General features: G+C 37.9%; 4 protein-coding genes across 6 annotated transcripts; 2 read left to right on the top strand and 2 right to left on the bottom strand.

The window, feature by feature from the left end:
• Window positions 1-32: 32 nt before the first annotated feature.
• Window positions 33-1,365, bottom strand: LOC121985722 (peroxidase P7-like). Its single transcript, XM_042539326.1, has 3 exons — window positions 1,093-1,365; window positions 798-989; window positions 33-676 (listed from the first exon to the last, which is right to left on the bottom strand). Exons 1-3 carry the CDS (start codon window positions 1,300-1,302, stop codon window positions 116-118), a joined length of 963 nt encoding a protein of 320 aa, XP_042395260.1. The 5' UTR covers window positions 1,303-1,365; the 3' UTR covers window positions 33-115.
• A 1,059-nt stretch (window positions 1,366-2,424) lies between these two features.
• LOC121985718 lies at window positions 2,425-8,196 on the top strand. Of its 2 annotated transcripts, XM_042539321.1 has the most exons (7): window positions 2,425-3,185; window positions 3,889-4,128; window positions 5,320-5,409; window positions 6,252-6,401; window positions 6,886-7,010; window positions 7,614-7,743; window positions 7,842-8,196. In XM_042539321.1, exons 1-7 carry the CDS (start codon window positions 2,631-2,633, stop codon window positions 7,965-7,967), a joined length of 1,416 nt encoding a protein of 471 aa, XP_042395255.1. In that variant the 5' UTR covers window positions 2,425-2,630; the 3' UTR covers window positions 7,968-8,196. The 2 variants fall into 2 exon arrangements, with proteins under 2 accessions (XP_042395255.1, XP_042395256.1); XM_042539322.1 differs by lacking the exon at window positions 5,320-5,409.
• A 1,428-nt stretch (window positions 8,197-9,624) lies between these two features.
• LOC121985719 (transmembrane protein 120 homolog) lies at window positions 9,625-15,333 on the top strand. The gene is made up of 10 exons (XM_042539323.1): window positions 9,625-9,925; window positions 10,020-10,098; window positions 10,188-10,282; window positions 11,607-11,711; window positions 11,795-11,874; window positions 12,676-12,766; window positions 12,843-12,950; window positions 14,315-14,401; window positions 14,755-14,823; window positions 14,906-15,333. Exons 1-10 carry the CDS (start codon window positions 9,686-9,688, stop codon window positions 15,032-15,034), a joined length of 1,083 nt encoding a protein of 360 aa, XP_042395257.1. The 5' UTR covers window positions 9,625-9,685; the 3' UTR covers window positions 15,035-15,333.
• Window positions 15,334-16,316: 983 nt separating this feature from the next.
• LOC121985717 (PRA1 family protein F2-like) lies at window positions 16,317-18,695 on the bottom strand. 2 transcript variants are annotated; one of them, XR_006113250.1, is made up of 2 exons: window positions 17,855-18,695; window positions 16,317-16,473 (listed from the first exon to the last, which is right to left on the bottom strand). XR_006113250.1 is itself a non-coding variant. In XM_042539320.1 (1 exon), the coding sequence occupies exon 1, from the start codon at window positions 18,610-18,612 to the stop codon at window positions 18,016-18,018; it is 597 nt and encodes a 198-aa protein (XP_042395254.1). In that variant the 5' UTR covers window positions 18,613-18,695; the 3' UTR covers window positions 17,733-18,015. The 2 variants fall into 2 exon arrangements, 1 of the variants encoding a protein (XP_042395254.1); XM_042539320.1 differs by lacking the exon at window positions 16,317-16,473 and having other exon boundaries at window positions 17,733-18,695.
• Between the last annotated feature and the right edge of the window lie 7,724 nt (window positions 18,696-26,419).

The following is a 26,419-nucleotide window of genomic DNA, read 5'->3' as shown; positions in this document are numbered from 1 at the left end:
CAAAATTCATTTCCAATTAATAACAAAGAAACAATGAACAAAGCATCGAGCTTTGACATTATTTATGTAATCAGCAGGTATAGATCGATATGAATGATCATACGCGTAATCTTCATTAATTCCACTTCCTGCAGTTCAATCTCACCTCGCCTCTGTTTCCCGTCAGAGGACTGATGTTGCCCATCTTTATCATCGACGCCGCGAAATCGCTAAAAAACGCCGTCTGATTGACGCTGTACCGCCACACCACCGAATCCGCGAACCATCCACCGCCGAGGAGCTCCTGGTCGGAGTGGAGGAGCCCCCGGCGGGCCACCAGGTTCTGGTAGTACTTGTTGTCGAACACCACCGGGCTCTGCACGTCCAGCGGCGCCAGATGACTGTTTCCGATCCCCTGCACCGGCGGGCAAGTCTGGCGAAGGGCGCCGGCGAAGCTCGCATCAACGTTGCTTTCGCCGTAGATGTGGGTCCGGAAGCTGCTGCAGTGCGCTTGGCCAATCGTGTGTGCTCCGGAGAGCGCGATCAAGTCCCGGGGACTCAGTCTCTTGGCCGCGAACGACGTCGCGAGGTCGGAGAAGCTCGCGCCGGGCGCCGGGAGGTTCGCTGTAGCCGCTTGCCGGCTCGTCGTCCTCGCGTCCCTCCGGCCGACGTACACCGCCCAGTATGGTCCTCCGAGCTGCAAATTAAAATTAATTTTCCAAACTCATCGATTGATCTATATGTCATCGAAACAATTCCTCTAATTCTGCTTAAATCTAAATCGAATATCTATAAAAAAAACACATCTAATTAGGTACCAATGCGACGCTATCCCGGGCAGCAAGAGCAAGGATATCGGCGCACGACACGGTGCCCCTGCAGCGGGGCTCCACGCGCGCCTTGATGGCGTCTATGACTTGGAAGCCGCGCAGTGAGTTCATGTTTGGCGGCGCATTCTTTTCTCCTATAAAGAAGGGCGTGTCGTCGAGAAGAACCGAGGCATCGCATCCCTGATCAGGAGCAATCTAGCCATCATAAATCGGCATTTGCAAGCAAAGATATATAACCGCGCGCGCACGATCCAATTAATTGAAGCAGCAAAGTGGCACATACATTAACGAAGCAATCATGGAAGAAGAGGCGAAGAATGGAGGCACCCAAAGTGGGATCCCCGCGGAGGGCCTCCTCGACTGTGGCACGAACCAGATGCTGCACGCCCGGGCAGCTGCGCGAGTAGAACTTGTGCGACAGCCGCTGCTGTCCATGCGCAGTGGTAGTAATACTCGATGCAACGAGAAAGAAGAATATGCACATGATCGCCATGGCTGAGCTAGCTCGAGCACTATTTTCTTTCAAGTGAACAATGCTGGCTAGCTATAACTCATACGACACTAGCGAAGCTGGCAGAGATCAAAAGCTGTACGCTTTGGCATTGTGTATGTATGGTGGGCGATGCATGTGCATTAAGCAATATGTTAACATCAAAGACCAACTCAAATTATTACTTGCAGGATTATATATTTGTATTAGTACAAAGGCCACCAATTCTCCCACGTTACTTAGATTCTAGCTAATTTATACTTTAATGGCGGCATCGTGATAATGTTCTGGCAGTGTTATGGCTTTGAGTCGGTGTGTAATACTGTAATTGTTTAGCGCAGTAATGGATTCCATCTCACCGGAACAGCGTTCTGCCAGTTAGACGTAGGCCCTCTTCAAGACGGCCGGGGAGAGAGACAACGCAAAAGTAGGGAAGGAGTGTGGCCGCCACACGCCGGCATGCCATGAACAAACACATCAAGTGCCAGGGGTCGATGAATCTGAAAGGACGTCTACTATATATCCCAATCTTCACGATAAGCGTTTAGAAACAGATTCCATTCAGTGTAATGTTTTGGATCTTCATGCTAACGTCCACTGCAAGAGTAGAGAGAAAGAAAGAGACTGAATAGTAAGGCTTTTAGATAAATTTGTAGGAATTTTATTCATAAAAACCAAACGATTTAAATGGATAAGAAGGGGCCGTTGGATGGATGAGTATTCCATCTTTGTCATTGGCATTTTAGCAGTATTCTAGATATTATTTTGTTTCAATCATGGTGCAGATAGGAACGTATTGTTTCTATTCTTTTTTTAAAGAATTTATAAATAGAAGGAATAAGTATTTAGATTGACAATATTAAAGTTAGAAGAAAGAAGATTTTTTTTAAGGTGTTAAATTAAAAACAATGATTAACCTGTAATCTGTCACCTTTAGGCCTTCTTTAATTCTTTTATTTTAATTTTTAAGAAATGTTTTTCTTCCAAAAAAAAATAAAATGGAAAACAAATTAGGCTTTAGAAAACTTGTAAAGGGAGGCCGATGAAATTCTTCGGCGTTTTTTTTCTAAAAAAACAAAAAGGAGAAAAAGTGGGACAAAATAAAAAATGTGCTTGACGGACTAGTCAGCCACTGGTTGAATATCGCGGCTTCCTCGTCGATTATTTTAATCTCCCGGCCGCGCAGTCGCGGTCCTTCCCCGTCGTTCGACCCCATCCTCACTCTGCTACGATCCTTTCATCCTTCCCATTCCAAACCCTAAGCTCGTCGCGAATCCGATCGCTTCCTCGACGAGAAATCGTACGAGCAAAAGGATCGAAAACCGTAGCCCATGTCCGTCGAGAGATCGTTCGAGGCGTGGGAGGAGGTGCAGCGCCATGGCCTTGACCTCGCGGATCGCCTCGCCCAGGGCTTCAATGGCCTCCTTCTGTCCCATATCGCTCCTCACGCCTTTTCCTGGCCGGCACACAACAAAATCGAGCCTGTAATATCCCCCTCTGCGGTCGCCGCCGATGGCGTCTCCGCCATCCTTGACATCGGAAACCGCCTTGGTCAGGCCGGGGCTGAGTTGGGCGCCGGTATCAACGGCGTCGTACAACAGTTCTTCCGGAAGTTACCTGTGCCCTTTTGGCATCAGGAGGATGTGAGGCGGGCGGCCCAGCTAAGGTTGGATCTTGATAGTTCTAAAGGGAGGGACGAGGCTTCGGAGATGCGCTACAGCGGCGACTCTGCTACTGGTTCCAGCGAGATCGGCTTGATTGCCGAACAGTTTGGTAGTCGGTTTTTTTTGGAACCGCTGGCAGCAGCGGGAGGAGTTGATGAATCGGAAGTTGAGGAGAGACTTGAGTTTGATTTGAGTACTTCTAGGTGCTTCAAAAAGCCGCAGGTGGGGAATAAGAGGCTTCTCAACATTATTGTACCTCTTTAAAATTATTTTTTATAATTGTTCCCGATTTTGAATGCATCTGATAGTTTGGTAAACTGAGTGAGCTGACGGATGTTAGGCATCTTTTGTATAGTATATTTGATCTTAGAAAAGATTCCATGCTTTTTAGTACTTGTGTAATATCTATAATCTGAAGATCTTTACTGACTTTGGTTAGAGAAGGTAAATATATTGCTCTTCTACTTCTTGAATACTTCTCATACTTTCTCTCATTGATATCTAATAGTTCATGCAGAATTAACACATGAGAAAAAAATTATCTTTCAGGGTAATTTTACTTATTCTATATAACTATAAACATGAAATTATTAAAGTAGTTGTAATTTTTCCTGATCTATACTCTCAACATTAACTAACTAAATTCTTGCTGAATTATATGTTTAACTTTAACTAAGAAAATACTTGATTATTTAATTTTGTTTACTATTCTATTGATTGCATATATGGTTTGATTCTTTCCTGAACAGAATTTTTTTCCCTTACTTTTATATAATAACGTGAGAATGAGTTTTATTCTGTACTTTTTCATGGTTCAATAGTTTGTAATATTTATTTGAATACGAGAGAGCATTTGCTTGTATTAAGTTAGCAATAATAGATGCATTTTTTAGATGATAATATTGGTGTGCTACATTTCATGCAGGGGATCGTCAATATGACATCAACTTACAATAGTAGGACCAATGGAATTGAAAGTTCATTGGTAGCGAGGGGAGATCTTTGGAGAGTGGAGGCATCACGGAATGGTTCTGCTTCTAGGAATGATACTTCACCTCCTATTCTTATTCAGCTTGGACCCCTACTATTTGTCCGGGATACAACAGTTCTTTTACCTGTTCATCTATCAAAGCAGCACTTGCTGTGGTATGGTTATGATCGGAAGGTAAAACTTTGTTTCAAATTCAATTTAGTAGTTTCTTTGAGCAAATTATTCATGCCAGGTCTGACTTTGCTTTATAATGTTGTGGTTTACTCCTTGATATCAAAATATCATTTTTTTCTGTTCAGATTTTCCAAAACGAATTAGGGAAGATCCCAAGAATCAGTCAGTTGGATGATTTCAGAATACCTTTTCCATAGTCTAAATTGGCCAAGTTAGATTAGGCTTGGCCAAAACCTGAATTAGGGGAGATCCCAAAAATTACTTGGTTGGAACCAATATCAATTGGATCAGCAAAAGTGAGTAGGAATCATCTGAAGTTGGAAAGTTATAATTAGATTAAATTATTTCTATATTTTGTTAATGCCAACAGATAAAAAATTAGAGAAAGGAATGGATGATTGTCATCCCCTTTTTGGCATATGGCTTGGTGGGTCACGTTCAATGTACATATCAAGGAGATTTGGTTTCTTGGATTATGAAGCTTAAAAACTAATAGCCTATGACAGATAAGACAACATATACTATTCCTTACTCTAAAGTAAGATAAAAAAAGATAGATATGTTCTGTTCGTTTGGCATAAGTATTGAAATGGCATATAATAAACAATAAAATCATCTTACTACAGTTAGTTATATCAAGATATTAGATTCATAAATATATATCAATAATAAAAAAAATATATTTTTGATTAAGAATGTTCAGGAAATTTTCCATCTGCCATTTCAGCATTCTGTTAAGTGAAATTAACAGAGGGATATGATTGAACAATTTGTGTAAGTTGGTGTCCTTATTTGATTTTTTAGTTATAAAGCTGAAACTTTGGTGATACTTTGTGTATGATTTATATAATCAATCATATATTTTTCTTTTGAATTATTTACTTGTATCTGACTTGCACATTGGTAAGTTATTACCAGGGAATATAATGATTGAATTCATCCATTTCTTTATCCTTTTAAACTCTACAAGGTTCAAACATCTATTGTTTGCTTCTGAATTGAATCTCATTTATGAGCTATTGTCTGTCTTAATTTAGATACCAATTTCCTATGTCTCTGTGTCTTGGATTGTGCACATAGATTTCTGTTGCAATTTATAGTATTTAACCATGAAAGCATAGATCACTTGAATTTTTAGCAACCCTTTTATGCGTCATTATGTTTGAGACACTTATATTTCCATATCTACAGAATGGACTTCATTCCCTTTGTCCAGCTCTATGGTCAAAGCATAGGCGATGGTTGATGATGTCAACGATCTGTCTATATCCATTTACTTGTGTATGTTTGTACTTCTCGATGCTACCTTTTTTGCCTTTCTTTCATTTTTGATAGTTTCTGTGTTTTGTTACCAGCATATGTTCCTTCCTTGGCATATTTTCTTAACTATTTTACTTTGATTTCCTTCTATAAGTGCATTACTTTAATAACCAACCAATTAATTATGGATGTGCTAGCTTTGGAAATTTACAACAACAACACCAACACCAACCAAGTCTTATCCCATTAGGTGGGTTTGACTATATGGATCCTTCTATGCCATTGAACTCTATCCCTTACTATATCATCATCTATACTTGAATAAATTTTTATCTTCCTCGTTTGATGTGTATATTTGTCATAGTTTTATATTGTCTATTTGGAGCATTTATCGGCGGTCTAAATATATGTCTGTACCATCTTAAACTTGTCTCTCAGAGTTTTTTCACAATGGATGCAACTTCAACTTAGCTTTGGAAGTTTAAGTTGTAAAATTGTATAAATAGTAAAAGCCTTGCAATTATCTCAAATGATAACTAAAGTCAATATTTTGTTTAGCGAGTGCATACCGGTACATATGAATCTTGATATGCAACGTAAAAATTCTCTGACTAATATCCTCACTGTATCAAGTGCAGGTAGTACTAATAACCACACTACTGTATTTGTGGTATTAATAACTTAAGATTGATTCCTTGCAATTCTGTCCTTTTTTGTGGAGATGTCTCCCTCTCTATGTTTGTGTGTCTTGGATATTCGTAGATATTTTATTATTTGCCCTTTTACTCAACAGACTAATGATATTTACACTGTTGAACTATGGATGTGCATTGTTTAATGTCTTCTTTTGCCACTGTTTGTAGACGTTCGTGGATTTGCAATTTCCAAATGGGCAACTGACATATGTGGCTGGTGAGGGTCTGACCACCAGTGCTTTTCTTCCTGTTCTTGGGGGCTTGCTTCAGGCTCAAAGTCAATATCCAGGAGATACAAAACTCAGCTTCTCTTGCAAGGTGACCCTCATGATTTGAGCTTCATTGTTACTCTTGGTAGATTTCCTACATAGAAACTGTTGCTTTCTTTAATATTTGTATGCCTAGCGACCTACATGTCCTTCATTTTGTGTATCCTGTGCTACTAAAGTATATAAAGAGTCCTATGCTTTTGTGGTGCTATCCATGACATTTGATGAGTTTTTTCATAACCTGATCTGCCCTTCTGCCGTTTGGTCTTTTCTAGTAAGGTTAAAAATAATACACTATATTGCATCAAATAGCAAGTGAAATGAGGTAAATGATAATATGAATAGAAACAATATAGAGAAGCTTAATGCTGTATTTAAATCAGAAATATCCATCTGAACCTTAGTTGTCCATCGAAGAAACATCATACCATGAAGTAACTTTACTACTGTCTTATATGTAGTAAGGAAATACCATTGTGCAATTATTACGCTACAAGAATTTCATTGGTTTTATGTATTTTGTTTTGATACAGTATAAAACTGCAACCTGTATCACACCAATGGTGCAATGGCCTGACAAATCTTTTTCACTTGGGTTTGAACAAGATTTAGCTTGGAAGAGATCTGGTCTAATTTTACGACCAACCATTCAATTCAGGTTTTAAAATTGCTTCTATTCTATTTGGTTGTCCCATTATTTTTTTTTTCTTGCAAGAATGTACATATATAGTGCATGTTTTTGGTTTTTTCTTTCCACTGTTTTCCAACTTTCAACTATGATACAAATGGATTTACAGTTCTTATTTATGCATTGGACCTAAAATGTAATTTTCTTGAAAAGCTTAATGTATGGATTTCCAGTTCATATTAATAATCGTCTTTTGGTCATTGTCAATACCAAACAATACCCTTTATTTATTCCGTGTTTGTATGATGAATGATACATCTGATCCAACATCTAAGAAGCCCTTAGCTAGATGTTCTGATTCATTACCAATGCTAAAGTGAAAGATGAGATTGTATTGCTTCAAGTCTACTTATACTACTACAACAACAACAATCAAAATCCCACTAGCTGGGTCAGCTATATAGATGCTTCAAGTCGACTTATATCTACTAAAATTCTTTTTTTCTCTTTGTTTCATGATACAGTGACTACTTGTAGTTTTTGTTGAAATTGATATATCTGATTACCATTTTATCTAAATGTTCATAGAGAATTTCCCGCTCATTTTCATTTTCAGTCTTTTCTAACTTACAGTTTATGCCCAACTTTTGGTGGAAACAATCCTGGACTGCTAACTGAGCTCACATATTCTCTAGAGGAGCGACTTAATTTAAGCTGTGGTTATTCTCTTGCTAGGCAGCCATCGGCCTTCGCAACTGTTGCTGTAAGTTCCTTAGTTCTGGTTTGTGGTTCTAAAATACTCGGAGATAGATATAGTAGTTGTTTTCTCGTTCCATTCCCGAGTTGAATTTAAACTTGCAGCTTGGGAGATCCAAGTGGAATGGAAATGCTGGAAATGTTGGTGTAGTTATTAGAGCAGAAATCCCACTAAGCTCCGTCGGCAGGTCTTCCTTTTCCGTCCAGTTGAACAGTGGTATGGAATTCTGATCTCTTCAGATGAATTGTACAGTGATTATGTACATAATAAAGCCACTGACAAAGATGCATTTGGAAGATATCCTGTTCCAGTGCCTAGAAGAATCCATCGTACGATCTTTTATGAAACTGTAAAAACTAACTGGTAGTGGAAAATCCGCTATCCTTGAGGCTTGAGCCTTTTTTTTTTAGTCTGATGTGTCTAAAATTTGGTGCAAACGACTTTTGGCTATCTAGACAGCAACAAGATGAAAACGTATTCCAGCTCCAACTTTCGTAAAAGCGCTTGGCGATTGCTCTCTTATATGACAAGTTTAACTTGTATCATTTAGTTCCTCATCTTCCTTAACAATTCGTCTTCAATGCTACCAAAGATTGCATTCTATTAATTATGCTCATCACAGTTCCAGTGGTGCTCCAATCCTCATTTATTGGGCATACACCTAAGTTTCTGACCACCAAAGAGGGGCGCCTAATTCTTGAGTAAAGCCTTTACTTTGATAGAATAACAACCACCGTATGCTCATGTCATCGGTCCCTCTTATAGTTTTTCATTGATGCCTCGGTGATAGGCTTAAGGCTAATGTATTATAAGGTCATTTAATCATGTGGGAAATTTTCATGAAACCGGGATAGTCACTATTAGTCAATGTAAATTGAATATCCCAAAAAAACACATAAGGACATTTAATTTCTTGATAATAATGAGATGTTAAAGTATGTTTTAAAGTAGTTTATCACAAGATATCCTTCCATGTCATATCATTTTCACATATCAACATCTTCTAAAATGAGTAATTGAAAGGAAGAGTGCATGGGCGAACTGTGACCTTGTCTTTTTCGATCTCGACTTTTATATATATATATATAAATAATTTAGGTATCATATTATGGTTGTTCATAGAAAATTTTCTTTAGTCGACAAAATAAATCTGAAAACACATGCAACAATCCATGTAATGGGCCAATTTTCCAATGATTTAAATATGGGAGGAATTTCTCAGGCTCCCTAAATTTTGAACCCTAAATGCTTAGGGAGCCCCAAAATGTATTTATCACTGCATCACAACCTAAAGCTTTCAATCTCACTTTTCTAGGAGCATGTTTTTACGATTTTCATACTAAATAAACAATGTAATTTATTGAGTAGGATAACAAATTTAATATTCTTGTAATCATAATGATATTATTTAATTGTTTTAAATGTTCTTTTAATGAATTATTAATTTTTTTATTTTTTTAAAAAAATTAGGTTTCAGTTGTTCGATTAATGGATTCAGCCCTTCAAAAATTTCTCGTCTATCATAAATTAATTTTCTACTATTGAACATTAAATAAGGAAGATTGACCCTCCATAAAATATTATTCTGATGTTGAATATTATTTTTGAAAGGAATTAATATTAATGTTTATACTAAAATATTATTATTCCCCAATAATTTTTTGAAAACACTGCTAAATTAGCATTTTAGTGATAACTCTTTTCACCTAAATTTAGAGTTTAATCTATAAATTAGCTGGTAATTTTTTATATAATCATCTCGTATCATAATTTTTTTAAAAGAAAATATTTATAAATTGAAATTACATATTATTACTTTTATAATGTAAGTTGTATTTTTTTAATTAATGCTATTCTAGAAAGAATTTAAGTTCCTAATTTATTTGAAGAGCGTATCGGAAGCTGAGTGTATTTATCTCGCCAAGGAAACGCGGAGGAATCGAGGAAGATGGTGGATCACAACGCACTCGTAGAGGAGGCGGCGCGGCTGGCAGAGGCAGCCCGAGAACTCCAGGACGCTGCTGCCGTCTTCATTTGCAGGACCGAGAACGAGGAGCAATCCCTGCGCCGGCGCACCCTGGCCCTCGAATCCGACCTTCGGAGAATCCGGTCGTCGATCGACTCTGCCGCCAAGAAGAATGGCGGTTCTAGAGGCGGCGGCAGCACCGATCCTAAGATCGCTGAGAAGGTTGGACGATTCTATGCTATTTTGTCTCCAATGGATCTCGATTTGGCTGCCCGAGTTCGAATATCGGATCGATTGAGATTTCCTTCTGTTATAGGTCGATGAAGAGTTGTATAGGATAAGATGTCTTATCGAAGATGGCGATATCGCATCGCTACTTCCCAGCAAAACTCATGGTGAATTATGGATGAAAAATGCCGCTTTTAGATTCTTGTGATGTAAATTAAACAAGGAGAGTTTTAGGCTCTATTGTTTGTGCATTCAGGTCGGTTCTTGAAGAGTTTTCTTGGCCCTCTCAATGTAAGAGCAACAAGAAAGGATGTACAGCTGAAAGTGAAGGAGGAGTATAACAGCTATAGGGTATGCTCTTATTTTATACTTAACTGTGCCAGTAATGGCTTGCCTAGTTGTCTTCATAAAGTTGTGGGAATTTCATCATATTAGTCAGACTGTTATTTCGGTGTGACCTTTCTCAAGATCAATATTGTTAAAGTACTAGAAATTTTAGGGCGCTGAGGTCCTATGTTGTTGGAGGGACTGAGCATTCCCCTCTGTGCCTTTCCAAACATTAAGATGCTCATTCCAGGAAAATTATGAAAAAAAAAAACAGCTAACTTAATCATTAAAAAGAAAAATTCCTTCCTTGCACATCTAACGGGTACAGTGAGCATTTACCACACTGCTATTAAGATTGTATGTTAAATTGCTAATCAACTAGGTGTATATGAATTGAACTCATATTCTCATATCTATTTGATGCTCATCAACTGGCTATATGCTCTCACAGATCTACAATAATGGCCATAATTGTCTATGCTTTATTGAGTTTGCACTTTCATGCTGGTGCCACCAAAACACATACAGTATTCTTATTCAATCCTTTATGGTATCTATTATTTTTTTGTTATTTAAAAAATGCAAATTTGTTGATGGTGCTTTGGTTCATTCCTATGTAGAATAATGTGCCAATTTATACAAGGTTTTAGCTCTCTGGTGACCTTGCCATTTTGAAGTGAAGAGTAACTTTAGGAGGGTTATAGTTATAGCAGTTATGGATTTAGTCCCACATGAGATATTTAGTTATAGCCTTATAGGGAGTTATGTGAATCTGTTGTCTGTGTATATTTATGCTGTAATTTTCACTCATTTGAATACTATACACTATTTCCCTCTCAACTAAATTTATGTAGTCCTGATCTATCTTAATTCTATTCAGAGTCATTGTTGACTACTGAGTGAGAAGTAGATTGGATTAGTTGAGAAGTCAAATGACTTTAAAAAAAAGGTTCAATTGCTTGCTTTTGGCCTTTTTTCAAACTGACTTCTCGTTTAAACTATAAACTTCTCAACATGTAAGAAAATTAAGGAAATAAGATTGGGAATTTGAAAATGTTTCCAGAATTAAGGATTTGTTAGACCTTAATCAAATATGCTAATTCTCCCTATAATGTGTTGTTGCTGGAGACCTGGAGAATAGTTGAAGGTTTGCCGCTTCTTTCTCATCAATTCATCTTCTCCTCAAGAGTCCATAATCTAGCTTCATGAACCAAGATAGTTATGCTTACTTTTTAAGTGTTAAGGAAATGGAAAAGAAAAAATTTGTTGCACCTACTATCTGTTCGGCTACTTCACTGTAACAATTGAAGGACACATGAGATTATAGATTTGATTTTCTTTATGCCAGGACAGAACCGCTTTCTTATTTCTTGTATTTCCATCTACTCTGCTTTTTTTGCGATCTTGGGTTTGGGATGGATGCTTTCCACCACTGCCTGTCCAGCTATACCAGGTATCTGAATATTGTAATTGGCAATTAAAGTGGAGCCAATACCAAAGATATTCTGATTATATAGTTTATGCATGTGCTTTCAGGCTTGGCTCTTATATCTCTACACAACTTTAGCCTTGCGGGAGAACATATTGAGAGTAAATGGAAGTGATATTCGTCCATGGTAAAAAAAAAATTATGGTTTTGTTCCTCTTTATTCACAATAAAGAAAAACAGACAAATATTTGTGGATTTAGCTTAGGTTAATTGCTTAGTTATATTTCTGAAATTTGAAGTAATTAAAGTTGTTCAGATTGCTGTTTATTCTGGTGAAACAAAAGAGTGCATACTTTCTAAACATTTTACTCTTTTTCATACAAATAATTTTTCCGTATGACAATTTGTTTAGGCAATTGCTTCTGTTTCCTAAAAGATCAACCTAATGCTGTTTATTGTCTTAATTTCTGTGAATACTTTAACTAATCAACAGTGGAAGGGGTATTGAAGGTAACTGATGCTGGTATAACCAGTGTGCTGTCTCCTAGATATTAGAGAAGGATTGATCATAGGTAGTGTTGCTAGAGTAATCCAGCATGTTGTCTGCAACACATAAGAATCATCTAGGCTTCTACTAACCACCTTAGTTGGTAGATAAGTTAGAAGATGATATGTTGATGAGACAATCATGTGTAAGGGGATGGATAGAAAAGGACCCTATATTATCCACCCATCAAGAGAATCATCTGGACCAGGTCAAGTAAAATGTTTCTCCACAATCTGTACATAAACCTGAGATTGTGTTTACTATACACCCACCTCTCTTCTAACTCAAACTATTCAACTTGATTTGTCCTCCACAAATTTTCCTTCTTTCCCATGTATCATATATTTCTGTATATGTTTCAACCGCACATAATACACTCCTAACATTTATACAATACTTTGGAAGTGAAATCAAATGTGTATTCATTTGGTGCTTGTGCAGGTGGATTTACCATCATTATTGTGCCATGTTGATGGCTATTATTAGTCTCACATGGGATATAAAGAGACAGCCTGATTGTGCTTATAAGCAGGTACAAGCATAAATCTTCTCAATAATAATTGATAATGAAAGTGCCCTTTGAATAAACACACATAGGTTTCTTTCAGAGCGGTGTACAACTATTCCTGGTGTGGGCTATGATGCAAGGTGTCTCCATGCTTTTACAGAACAGATATCAACGTCAAAGGCTATATACTCGCATTGCATTGGGCAAGGTGGCAAACTCTTCCTCTATTTCATGAATTCTGAGAGTTAAAAATACTTGCCTTATCAAAAGACATTCTTTAGTTTGCATACCTTGAGTCAAATGACCAATAGTTTCAGGTTTTCTATGAATAATTTATATTGGAACTTTGAACAACTTAGGAGAAAAATAGTTGTTGGGATAGAGTAGGCATGGAAAATGTATTGTGATTCAACTTTAGCTTTAGTCCTTTTATGGGATCCCTACTGCTACCTCTAGTGGTTTTATCTAGAAGGCCAGCTTAGCCTGCATCCTAACTCATATGGAAATCTTCTAGTTGTCAATCATGAGAAACCAAAAAAAGCAATGTCAGTCAATGATGAGACACAAACATACAATGCACGTACTTAGCACCACCTCAACAAAAAGGGCAAATGGGAAAATAGCAAGTGGAAATTTGAGAAATGATTATCAACTCTTTCGTCACATCTTGATTGATCCGAGTGTACTTGACCATTAGATTAACACTCCTTGTATTGTAGAGGGATTGACACTCAGGAATTAGTGATAGTTTTTTGTTACTCTACAATAACTGTGAGATGAAGAAAACATGGCTACAAGACTTAGAACAAGTACCAGTGCATTAGTACCTTGTCTCGGGGCAGGTTTGATTGTTTATACTAGACTGGGAGCAACTGGAACTTGGAGCAGCTAAGGAGAAAAAAGCAGCAGTATAAAGTCAGCATAGACAGTTATTTTGATTTAACTGCCTACTGTGTGGCTGGCATTCTATTCTGTTGACACCTGATATCATGTATTTGTAACCTCTTTCCCGTCAATCTCAATTTTATCTTGAAGATACTGATCATTTGGTAATGGCCCAAAGTCTTTGTCTAAGGTGTTTTACCATAAGCTAAATGATAGGATTAAAAACCTACTCGCAAGCAAATAACATTTGGTTGCCAATTCTATATTGCTTCTAGTTTCTTTTATTCAATCTTGATTCAATTGATCTTTGCATGTTGCTTATAGATGCAACCATGTTGTACAATTGCTCAATGAAACTATTAATTTCAATTCTACTTTGTCATCATCAAAATTTACAACTCATTGGTTAAACTTAGCGCTTAACAAGTGACCAATTAAATGTTAGGCCTAAAAGATGTCCTTTTCTTTCAAATCATCTGTATGTTACCCACAATTCTGAACAGTGTTAGAGTAAGTCTTTGGCATCATGCAAATGCATCCTTGATTTATGTACTTGATGCACACTAGTCTGATTATTTGACAATGTAGAATGGTTTCTTCATCCTTGTTTTCATGCTCTATACTAGTCAATTACTATTTCTATATATGCATTTCTTTTGTCTCTGTATTGCTTTCATTGATTCGCAGGCAAAAAGAATGGATGTCGTATGGGGAGAAACTGCTGGTGTTGAAGGTCAGCTCCTGCTGTTGTGCCCCATCCTTTTCATTTTGCAGGTAAGACAATATAAAAAAAAAAACTTATCTACAATTCTTTTCATGCTACATAGCTTTTCATTTCAATTAAAGGAAAAGATGCAAAATGGGATCTTAAAGTTAAATTTGTACATCTAAATTAGACGTTAGATGGAAGAACATTTCATTTTTAACATCGAATTAACACACCAGTACTGTTTATGCCTTGTGAAATTTTTTAGCAAATGTGGGTTATGAAGATTCATGTAACACAACTTAATAAATTTGGAAATGACAAGTCAATTTGCAATTCGCACAATGATCTCCTTGTTACGCAATCACTTAGAAACTCTTGAATATCTAATGTTGCCCTGTCATTAACGTCTTTTCTCCAGGGATTTGAAGCATTTGTTGGCTTGTTACTACTACGTATAGCTGTTGTTGGTGTGACCCGGGAATGGCAGGCAAGGGCTCTCTGCGAATTTGTTTTTTTGATCAAACGCACCTTATAATCGTTCAATTGTTTTCTTCGATTTCCTTTTTCAGGTCATCGTTTGTGGAATATTGCTTGTTTTGATGGCGATTGGTAATTTTGCAAACACACTGCAGACGCTTATGAGTAAATCCAGATTCAAAGCAAAGATGAAAAGAACAAAGAGCAAGCAGGACTTGTGATCATTCTCCTTCTCTCTCTCGACTGAATTTTATTCCACTGAAGGCACCCTTACCAAGAAAACCCCCAAGGTCAAACCATTAAAGTCAACCACTGTTGTGTGCGGAAATATCAAATCATGTGCAAAATGTGACACTGTTTGTACAGGTCCTACACCAATGTCTTCTATCGTAAGTTTATCTAACAATGCATCATAAACTTGTGTGTTGTTCTCCTCAATTAGATCATTTGTTCAAGCGAGAAATTTTCCAAATCATCTCGAACATTACTTTGCCCATCAAACTTTTTAAATGTCTGGTAAGATGGTGTCCCTTTCTTCTCATAATGAGGATGGAGATAACGAATTTATTGAGAAAATTTTATTTTCCATAAACTATTATTTTATTGTCTTTTTAAAATACTTTATATAGATTTACTATTATTATTCTACCTCCCGTGTATTTTTTATTAATCTTGTCAAAATACATTTTAGTTAATGGAGGGAGGATTTGACAATGTTTGTGACAGTGTGAAGGTATAAAATAACAGTAGTAAGATTATGAGTATTTTGATAAAAGTATTGAAAACATTTTGAAGAAGGCTTGAAAATTTGGAGGGAAATAAAATTTTGCATACGAACAAGATTATCAAGGGGAAAACATCTAAGAGGTATAAGTAAATAAGAGTGGCCTATAATTCCTCTCCGTTTGGATGTCTTTAGCAATTGTGTTACAATACGTGTACCGTAGCAATTGAATCTTTTACAACAAGACCTCGACGATGGAGAAGCTGCGTTGAAGTATGAGGTGACCATGGCCTCAAAAGCGCGAGACGACGGCTGGCAACGAGAAGAGGGTAGATTACAACGCAGCATGCAATTCGATCCTATATTCGATTCATTCGGTTCGATCTGAATAGGCATTGAATTGAACTCCTAAAACCGCATACGTATCTCGCACATATAAAATAGGTCACATAGTCCCAGATTATCAATGAAGATACAGCCAATAATTCCTTTGCTAACTGTCTTTCAAGTATCTTATTTTTTAATCCGAGCTTTTGGATCCGACGACTAATTTTGAAAGTAACTGATTTTGTCCTACAAAAATTTTCTATCAACCATCAAAATAATTCGGGACATATGAATCCTAACGGACAGTCCAACATTATAAGCAATTCAAACTCTACTTACGAAATCCATCCCACCGTTTACTATTGGACCAAAACAGCGGGGCAAACATTGTATGATCATAGTGCATCATGCTTTGGTGTTCAAATGAATGAGCTCACGATCCAGCAAAGCAGAAGTACAATTATTTTTCGATATTGCGAACCATTTAAGATTTGTAAGTACAATTTCATCAACAATATCAAAAACTACAAATATAATTGCCAAATGAGTTCTTTGTATACGTTTGCAAGGCTACGTTCAGTTTGCACGACCTTTGATCCAATGTTTGACCTTCCAGTACAAAAGTGAATTCAACCGCATTGCTCAAAAAAGTAATAGTACCATTTTAAATTCATAAGAATTTATTTGAAATGGAATATAATTTTTCATATAAAATTCAGTTTGAAAATCTAAACAAACCCAACGAGGCTGAGGCAGCTTTCAGTTAGTACAAAAATTAAGAAATGCTACTCGATTAAGTATGAACCAATATTTTAGTTACAGGACAAGGATCAAGTTCTCATGTTTGGCATTTTTTTTGTAATGTATTATGGTAAATATTCACCGACAAAGTCTAAGGGCAGTGTAACAACACATCGTGTACGTATCAGCATTCACTTTGCTTCACTTCCTCATAATTTTGTCCAAATGAAAAGCTTCCAAGGTGGCACCTATCCTAGAATTCTTCAAATCCAAGCACATTTATTTGCAAGTCTGTGTTTTAACATCGGGAACTCTTTGCATAGGAAGCAATCTTAAAGGTGCTTAACAGATTCTGCTGTGTCTATCCATCCATGTTGGTTCATCAAAAATAGACAAGACAGTTCGTGAATTGTTCAACCATCACAAAAACAGCTTTGAAGCGAAGAGTTCATTGTCTATTAATGAAACCAATCCAACAAATCCACTTCTAACAACATTCTAAGATTTTTAGTAAAATTGGGAAGTATTAAGTACAAATATGATATTGATACTTTTTCTCCTTTGATATATTATCAACATAGGTGTCTAACCTTAAGGTAACTCTATTTCTTATTTGACCTAGCCTTGCTGTTTTCTTTTTTGGTAATCCCATACACTACACGGGCAAAGATTTTTTTTTTTTCCTGATTTTAACTTTTGCTCTATAGAAGTGAAGTGCTAACAAACTAATGTTTGAGCACTCAAAGATACAAAGTATCTTTTAATCCTTTCCTCAACTCCTAACTAATTTCATCAATGGGTGTCTCATTATTGAAAGCATTTAATCGTTTAAAGCAAGTCAACAGATAGCTCAGTCACTTTATCCAAACTACCAACCCCAATGATCACTCCCAACCCTTAACATACTGGATCATTGCAGGTCATGATCATGTGAGGATGTAAAATTAGCAAGGATCTATAGCACAAAGTCAAAAGCAACAGAGAAATGTTCCTTGATATTGAAACAACCATGATTCATGGATATGGTATTTGGAGTAAAAGCACAACAATGGAGGGGGGAAATATTTTAAAAAACAATAGCACACACAGAAAGCTCAACCTTCTGCTGGATTTCACAACCATTTCAATTCTTCTCAAGCCAGGCATTTATATTGAATGATTCCAGTGTAAACCAGATCAACCAAGTGCAGCAAAGAAACATGAACACATAGAAACAACATAAAGAAATAGTTATGAGAAACCACTGTACCAGAAGGTGAAGATGCACGCAAAGAAAAAACCTCCACAGTCGATCCAAATCAGCAATCAGTTCATGAATCCTTCAAAACCAGTGGAGACTTCATCAACAGAAGAAAAATCCATCTTTGACGGAGAGAATCGAGATTGATAAGAACCGACCATAAGCCTGACTCATCGGCCACTGCCAAACGACAACAAGCCCCCATCGGCCACTTCTTGCTCATCGAGAAACTGATCCTCAGTGATGCGGAATGCTGCGTGAAGCCCAATCAGGACGGCGGCTACAATCAGGGCGACCAGCACATTCAACCCGACATGGGTCAGCACCAGGGCGACAATGGTGACCACGGAGAGCGCAGCCAGAATGAGGCGGTCGTCCAGCGTTCGGCCAAAGAACACCACCGGTTCGTCCCGGAAGAAGTAGAGGAAGAACCAGCCGACGAAGACAACGAGAAAAACGATCATAGACACGGGGTGCCAGAGGAGACTGCAGAAGAGAACGATGAGGGCGGCGAGGGCGTAGTTGACACGGAAGTAAGCGAGGTTGCGTCGCGTCCGGGCCATCGCGTCGCGGTATCCGTAGGGGCGCGAGAAGGCGGCGGGATCGGCCAGTTCGCGCCACGGGCGGCGAGTGGCCATCATCTCGCGGCCACGCTCCTTGGCTCGGGAGAACATCTCCACGGCGCGGGACGACGAAGGCGCTACGGCCGACGATGAGCTCGAGGGGATCGCGCCATAGCCCTCCGAATAACGAGATGCCGAAGACATCGACCGATCGCAAACCCTAGCGCTAGATCTGAAACGCGGCTCTCGTTTTCTACGGCCAAAGCGTTTGCTCGTCTTGTGAAATCCAGCAGACCAATAATTTATTACTCAATTTTCACAATTATCACCACTTTTCCATTTGATCTTTAATTAATTTATTTATTTATTTTTACCTCCCTTCAAGTATAATTTAATTAATTTATTATTTTTATAGATTACTACGTCTATCTCTTACTGGTTGGACGTTGAGGTTACATTTATGGTCAAGTCAGCTCGTAGTAGAAGAACAGAAGTCACGAAAGAGACTATCAAAGAGGGCAGATCCTTGGACCATTTTTTCGATTTAGGGGATGATCCTTAAGTATCTATTAGTGAAATATATGAATCCTACTTATAAAATAGGTGGGGATTATTCATCCCCATCAATACATGTCTAGGGACTATTCCTTGAATCGTAAAAAACGGTCCAGAGGATCCGGACTCCCATCAAAGAAGAAGAGGAGTAATATTTCCTCGTGGGAAAAAAAAATCATACTTTTACTTATCTTTGGTCGAGTAAGAGAGAGGAAATATCCACGTAGATCGTTATGCATGTCATATTCTGGCCACGTAGACAACCACACGAGTGAAACACTACCTGTCAATTAGCTGTGCGTGTGGAGGTGAGATGGCTACGGGTATATCCAATACAAGATTTGTGAGATATTTCTAAAATCAAAACAGTTCTTAAAAAGTCTCCTTCATTAAAGACGGAGAAGTCTTTTACACTCGTTAATAGTTCAGATTATTACTAGGAAATCAATATAAAAATTATTACTTCTTTCCTAGATCCAAGGGTCTTTTTTATAACCCCTGAAAAAATTTATCCTCAAGCTGAAGGCGCCTTCGATAGAGTTGGAAGGCGCCTCCAGCGAGGCAAAGGACAGAACTTTATCCTTTCCGCCAACGGTCAGATTACCTGGTCGAAGGCGCCTTCCATAGCCATAGAAGGCGCCTTCTGCCAGAAGGTCGTGGAGGCGTCTTCAACTCTGGTTGAAGGCACCTCTAACAGCTCCATAACTCCACTTGAGTTGTTTCGTTGCTCCGATCGCCTGGGTGATTACGGCCAACGGAATAGGGCTCACTCGAACCCAATTTCCGGTCTTCTCCTCGAGCAGGCTTCCGCTCCATCTTCTCGTCCCTCGAACGTCACACACGCCCTTTTCATCCATTGGCATACTCTTTCGCAGCGTCTAATCCCTCAAACGCACCGAGCCCGTCGGCTCTCTCCCGTGCCGTCCTTCTCGCTAGCCGCGTCTTCCGCTCGACTTCCTATGCTCCTAAGCTCTGCACACTTAGACACGGGGATCAGAACATAACAGGACCTAACCTAACTTGGTTGATCATACCAAAAATAACATTGGGGTTCCAACAATAAGCATCACTCCTATTGAAAACACGTATATGCCTCAAGAGCATAAATTTCACTAGCATGCTTTAAAATCTCAATTGAAAACATTAAACATGGAACAATTGTACTTGATTTGAAATCAACTTTTAATTCCTCATATCGGCGATCATCAAGGAGTCTCTAGAAGTGATTGAAGAAGTCTAAAAACTTGTGTTTATAAGTAATGTATCTTTCCACAATACTATTCATGCTCTCACTTCTTTGGGTTGTAGTCATATCCGCGTAAAGCATATGCCATCTATATACTAAAGTTCATTTTTCCTCTATGTTGTACATATGTCTCAACCAATCATTGTCTTCAAATGCATACTTAATAAAGTTATCTTTTTGGGATTGCTCATGATGATTAACACTTACAAATAAGACAATTGGACGACCTTCATTATTCTTTCTGTAGATTGTGTCAAAGCAAACAATATCTCCAAAATTATCATAATCTATCAAAGCAAACAATATCTCCAAAATTATCATAATCAGCTCTCATCTTAGCATCTGACAAAAAAATATTAGTAATCAAATCATCTTCATCAACTTAAATAGCATAAAAAAATTAGAATCATCAAATTATATTTTCTACAAATACTCCAATACACCCACTGTATCCCCAACTCTCATATTTATTATTCTTTTGGATCACAAATAATTTTTGTAATCCTCAGAAATAAAACATAAATTCTCCCTCTCACCTACTTGCCTCACCATAAGATCATAAAATGCTTTTGGGGGAATTCCCACATCATTCGTTATCTTAATCTGTATTGCTGCAGATGAAGATATATTCCTATGGCTTCTATAGAGGTGCGTTTTGTTTTGACTTGAGAAATAATAATTATACTTTTTAACAAATTGCACCACAGTAAACTTGTCATTTTTTTTATTACTAATCTTCATTTTAGTCTCACAACTAAAATTATTTCAGCATGACTTTCTTTGACATAAAGACCTCATTTGTCTTTTCCTCTTTTACCTTGCACACAATAATAAAAATTTTATAAGTAATTTATCCAATTTATCATTGTTGGTTTTACCTCTTCTTATGTCAAATAAAATTGATATGCATCATCCTCTGTCTCAAATTTTAGCTCCATTTATGGTATATTCAAATCTTTTTCATTATTCAAATTTTTAAAATCAATCAAATAATGCAAAAATTCAAACAATTAATGCAGATATTCAATCAAACAATGCAAAACTTAAAAAAAAATAGCATTCAATATATTTCACTATGAATAAAAAATTATAATTTGATTAAAAAATAGTAAAATTTTATAAAATTACGCTAAAATCACTAACACATCATATAAGTAATAGATATTCAATAAACATTTACAAAATTTGACACAATAAAGCACAAAGATTTACATAAAAGTATAAATTTGTTCATAAAAAGTAAAATTCAATAAAAGTAAGTTAAAACAGTACCAATCAGCCTAAACAATATAAATTCATTTTATCAATACTAAATTTGATAAAATTTAGATAAAATCTTCTCACTTGCATAAAAAACAATGAATTCACTCGAAAAAAAAAAATAAAAATGGATAACTCATAGATTCTTATTATCTTCATTAATATCATCAAAATCATCTTCCTGATAATGTCCATTTCTTTCAAAATTCGACAACTTATAAATTCATCCTTTATTCTACTCTGTAGAAAAAAAATGACGAAAATTTTATGAATTCTTAAGGCCAAGCAAATAACAAAATAATTAACATATAATCAATGAACATTGGATATATTTTATAAAACTGTCCTTCTAGGCTAGAAATAGTCGCACTCAGCCTCACCCACTTCCGTGCATAAATTATATATATATATATATATATATAATATGAGGGTTTTTTAGGGATCAAAGTTGACAATTTTTGTTTTTTAGTCACTCGTGTTTCGGTAATATCATTGGTACAGTACTAAGGCCAAAATTATCTTAACCAATAATGACCAAAAATAGAGAAAATATTATTGGGATTCAATCAAAGTTTCATATTGGAAAGATTTGAAAAAGATCATAGGGTCAAAAGAATATATGATATCTCTATTGGTATGAGGCCTTTTAGAGAGAATCCAAAAGCAAAGCCATGAGGGTCTAGGCCCAAAGTGAATAATATCATGTCAGAATCATGGCCCAGACCAGATACAATATGAGGTGACCTTGAATGAAGTTAAGGGTAGACCCGGAGTAGGTCAGGGTGACCAGATGCTCGTTGGGAGGCCCGGACCATGAGAGTAATTGTGGTCCTTCGTTTGAGGAGATGATTGTTGGGATTCAATTAAAGTCCCACATTTAAAAAATTTGGGAAAGATCATAGGGTTAAAAGGATGTAAGATATCTCTATTAGTATGAGACCTTTTGAGGAGAGCTCAAGAGCAAAGCCATTTTAGGCCCAAAGTGGACAATATCATGTCATTGTGGAGATATGTGGGCATCCTTTTAACCCCATGATCTTTCCTAAATCTTTCCAATGTGGGACTTTTATTGAATCCCAATAATCCTCCCCTTAAATGAAAGACTACAATTACTCTCATGTTGGAACAATCTTGGTGCCCTAGGTTTTGATGTTTGGGTAAAGGTTTAAGTTAGATTCATTGTTATATTTGATATGCATTGTAAGTGTGTAGGATATAGGTACAAAAAGAAGAGTCCAAGGGTGAGTCTTGGCGGTGTAAGTCCAAGCATGTAGTCTTGGCAACGTAAGTCCAAGTGTAACTTGGTAATGGATGAAGTCCTAGAGGTGCGGCCTCTTGGAAAATGAAGACTCGACAACAAGGACAAGACCAAAGGAAGCTCCAAAAGGTAAGGTGTGAAGGATGTGGAGGTATTCAAGGGACGCGAGGCTGATGGAGGAGGCTAGGTCTAGGTTGTGCGGGCAAGAACGAGTGCATGAGAAATAGTGTTGGATCAAGACGCACGTGAGAGGGCGGGGTGGGGGGGGGGGGGGGGGGGGGAATCACGTGGTTTTCAAAACTCGTCTTTTCGGTTTTGAAATCAAAGTATAAGTAGCGAAAAAAAGAAAATGAAAATAAAGAACGCAAGAAAAACACGGGCGATTTTATTTGATTCGGAGCCTTCGACGACTCCTTCTCTAAGACACAGGTCCCGCGGACCTATCGATAGGTAAATCACTATAAACCTCTTCCGGTATCTCCGGAAGAGAGAATCGAGTACAGAGAAAGAAGGAACAAGCACAACACCTTGCACTTGTCCTATTGTAAATAATTAAAACTTAATTATAGCTCGTTACCCGACACCTTCAAAGATTGTTAGCTTTGGCTCTGTGTCGGTCAGTTTCTCAACAGTAGTCAAGCACAACAACGTCGTAGAAGGGTCACAGCAGTAGTCCAGAGCAGTCGAAACCTCAATCAGACATGTAGAAGCTTGTTTTTCAATTGTTGAAGAAGCTTTAGACGAGCAGTAGCATGGAAGGCGCCTTCCATAGGTGTTGAAGGCGCCTCCAATGAGATAAATTTTATCCCGCAAATTCTATGCGTTATCTGCTCCGAGCGCCAAACTTCATCCCTTGGAAGGAGCCTTCCATAGCTATGGAAGGCGTCTTCTATGAATAGTACGAAGGCGCTTTCACTGCTTGAAGGCGTCTTCGGACACTGTTCATCCGAAGGCTTTTGCTCCTTTTTGCCTTACAAAATGTGTTAGTCTAATAATTAAAATATCTACCCTGCAAAATAAAGTTAGCACAATAATAGGTGGTAGTAATTAGTTTCTATCCTCCCAGGACCAGAAACTAATCAAGGTCTCAGATTAGGGATTCAAAATGGACCTAATCTGGACCGACGTCTACTGTCCCCTCGATCGAGACGCATCCTCACTTAGTCACTCTCCTCCAGTGACTTACCTTTACTTACCATTTTGCCAGTTATCCGGTTCGCAGACCCAACTAGATTTCCTGCCAGATATTCGGTCGCCCCATTGACCTATCTGGACTTCTCGCCAGATATCCGATCAGCTCGTTGGCCTATCTGGACTTCCTCAAACCTGTCAGCTCCTGCACACTGGGTTAGTACAATAGTAAAGTAAAACAGTGTCAACATATTTCAGGATTCGCTGGTCCGGTCGACTGCTCACACATTACCTAGGGTCACCTCTCTAGGGTTGCCTAGCTTCACTCACTATAACTTCCATTATCTGACTTCACTCACCAGGACTTCCACTTGCCTAATCTCTAGTTAGAACTTCTCACTTGCCTATCCTTCAGTTAGGATTTACCCTTGCTAGTCATCTAGTCCTGACTAGACTACTCTCTTCCAAACATCAAGTCATGTTTGGATTAACCCTTGGCCAAATTGACCAGACTTGGGTGCATTGTCAAACATTGAAACCCTAGAGGTTAATTGCACCAACAGATTGTACTCAGGGTAAAATTCTATATTTAGGATTTTACTATAGAATTATTGTAACAGTACTGTAGCAGTCAACTGGTGTTTTCATCAGTCGACTATTAGCGAACAGAATGCCTCTGTTCGCTCAACCCATGTAGAGCGGTCGACTGGTACTTTTACCAGTCGATTGGTATCGAGTCGTTGGTCTGTAACGATCGAATTCCACTTAGTTCCAGTCGACTGGTGGTGAGAAACACAGTTAGGTGTTTCCTCCTTAGCTCTATTTAATAGAACTTAGGGTGCTTGGCCAAGGTTGATGAAATAGAGGTAGTTAACCCCTATTAGAGTCTCCAAGGTATTCTTGAGTGATCAAGAGCTTGTACGAGTTTGTGGCAAGGTTTCTCCACCCACAAGGAGCTACTCTAGTTAGCCGGAGGTTTTCTGGGGAGTCATCCATCGACGGATCAGGATCGTCCACCTTACGGGCAGCCGTAGAGTAGGAGCTTTATCTTCGAACCACGCTAAACAAACATGTTAAGTTTGCCTTCTTTTGTTAGTATTTATCTTGTATTTTTGTTGTGCACACTAACTATTGTAGGAAGCAGTATTTTGGGTGAGACGTTATTCACCCCCCCTCTAGCGACGTCAAGGTCCCAGTACCTACAAAATTAGGGAAAAATAGTACCTACAAATCAGTTGTTAAGGAGGAGCTCAAAGCTTGGGTCGTCGAGGTTCAAGGGTTGAGGGTGGGGCCTCAGAGCTGGTTGTCGTCGAGTAGGAGTTGGAGCCTTGGGTCATCGATCGTGTGCTGGGTAGTCGCGGGATGTTGTCACAAGCATTAGGTCGCCGATGGCATGTTGTGTTCAGACGTCGTCGGAGCTTGGGTCATCGCGGGATGTCGTTGTGCGAGGTCGTAGGTCAGTCGAAGGTCGTTCAATCGGTGGTGGGTCGTCACCAGTGTGGAGTTGCGTTTAGGGTTTTGAAATGGGTCACATGCCTTTTTAGAGAAGTAAATGAAACAACATCTGACGTAGCGCGTGGACGGGTCTAGGAGGGGACTAGGGCAGGCGGTCCAGCAGATCCGAGTTGCATATAGGCAACCACACGAGTGAAACACCGCATGTCACCTGTCGACTAGCTGCACGCGTGGAGGTGAGGCCCCTAAGGACATCCACATTCGTGGGAGTTCTCCAAGAGTTCCCTCAATGTCACATCAGTGTCATATCAAAAGTAAAATCCTCTACATATCTCTTCATTATAAAAAAAAAACACTTCTAAACAATTCCTTTATGATCTCATACTTTTTCATTATATTTTACCTTACATATAAATAAAATTTAAATTCATAAATTATCACTAAATAATATTAATAATTTAAAAAATAAATTACATTATTTGAAATAAAAGACTAAAATAAAAAAACTATTGATTTTTCTAATTTAAATTAAAATTTTTATTTTAATTAAAAATTTAAAATTTAAAATTAAAATAACAAAAAAAAGAATTAGAAGAAGGAAGAAATGGCTCCTCGTTTCTTCCAAAAATAAGGGAGCTCTCTCCCATTACCTTGTATTACCATCTTCACAATGGGAGCTTCCATTGTGGATGATCTAATGCGACAATTGTTGGGTCATAACCTTTGGCCCCGTCGATCTGTTAACCCAAGTGTCACCTTCGGAATAGGTCCCTTTGCTAGGGACGATACCATGTCAGTTAATATCGGAGGTTGCGATTAAATGTAATCCACTCCAAAAAAAACAAAGACGGAGGCAAGTTACCCACCCTAATTTTTTAAAGTTTTGTTAAATATTAATTTTTTTTGTTAAATATAAAAATAGAAAAACCGGATGCAAATAGAGAGCTTACAGATTTCTCACTGCGAGGCCCACAACACTGAGTCCAAACACAACAATGATGGATCCATAGGTAACATTTGCGTTGTTATGCTACACCAACTCCTACGGAAAAAAAAATAGAAAAATTGATCAAGTCTATGTAACTCTTATATTTTGTTAAATATCT

Source organism: Zingiber officinale, chromosome 5B (genome assembly GCF_018446385.1).
Source record: "Zingiber officinale cultivar Zhangliang chromosome 5B, Zo_v1.1, whole genome shotgun sequence".
Taxonomy (NCBI): domain Eukaryota; kingdom Viridiplantae; phylum Streptophyta; class Magnoliopsida; order Zingiberales; family Zingiberaceae; genus Zingiber; species Zingiber officinale.
This window is presented reverse-complemented; position numbering and strand designations above follow the sequence as displayed.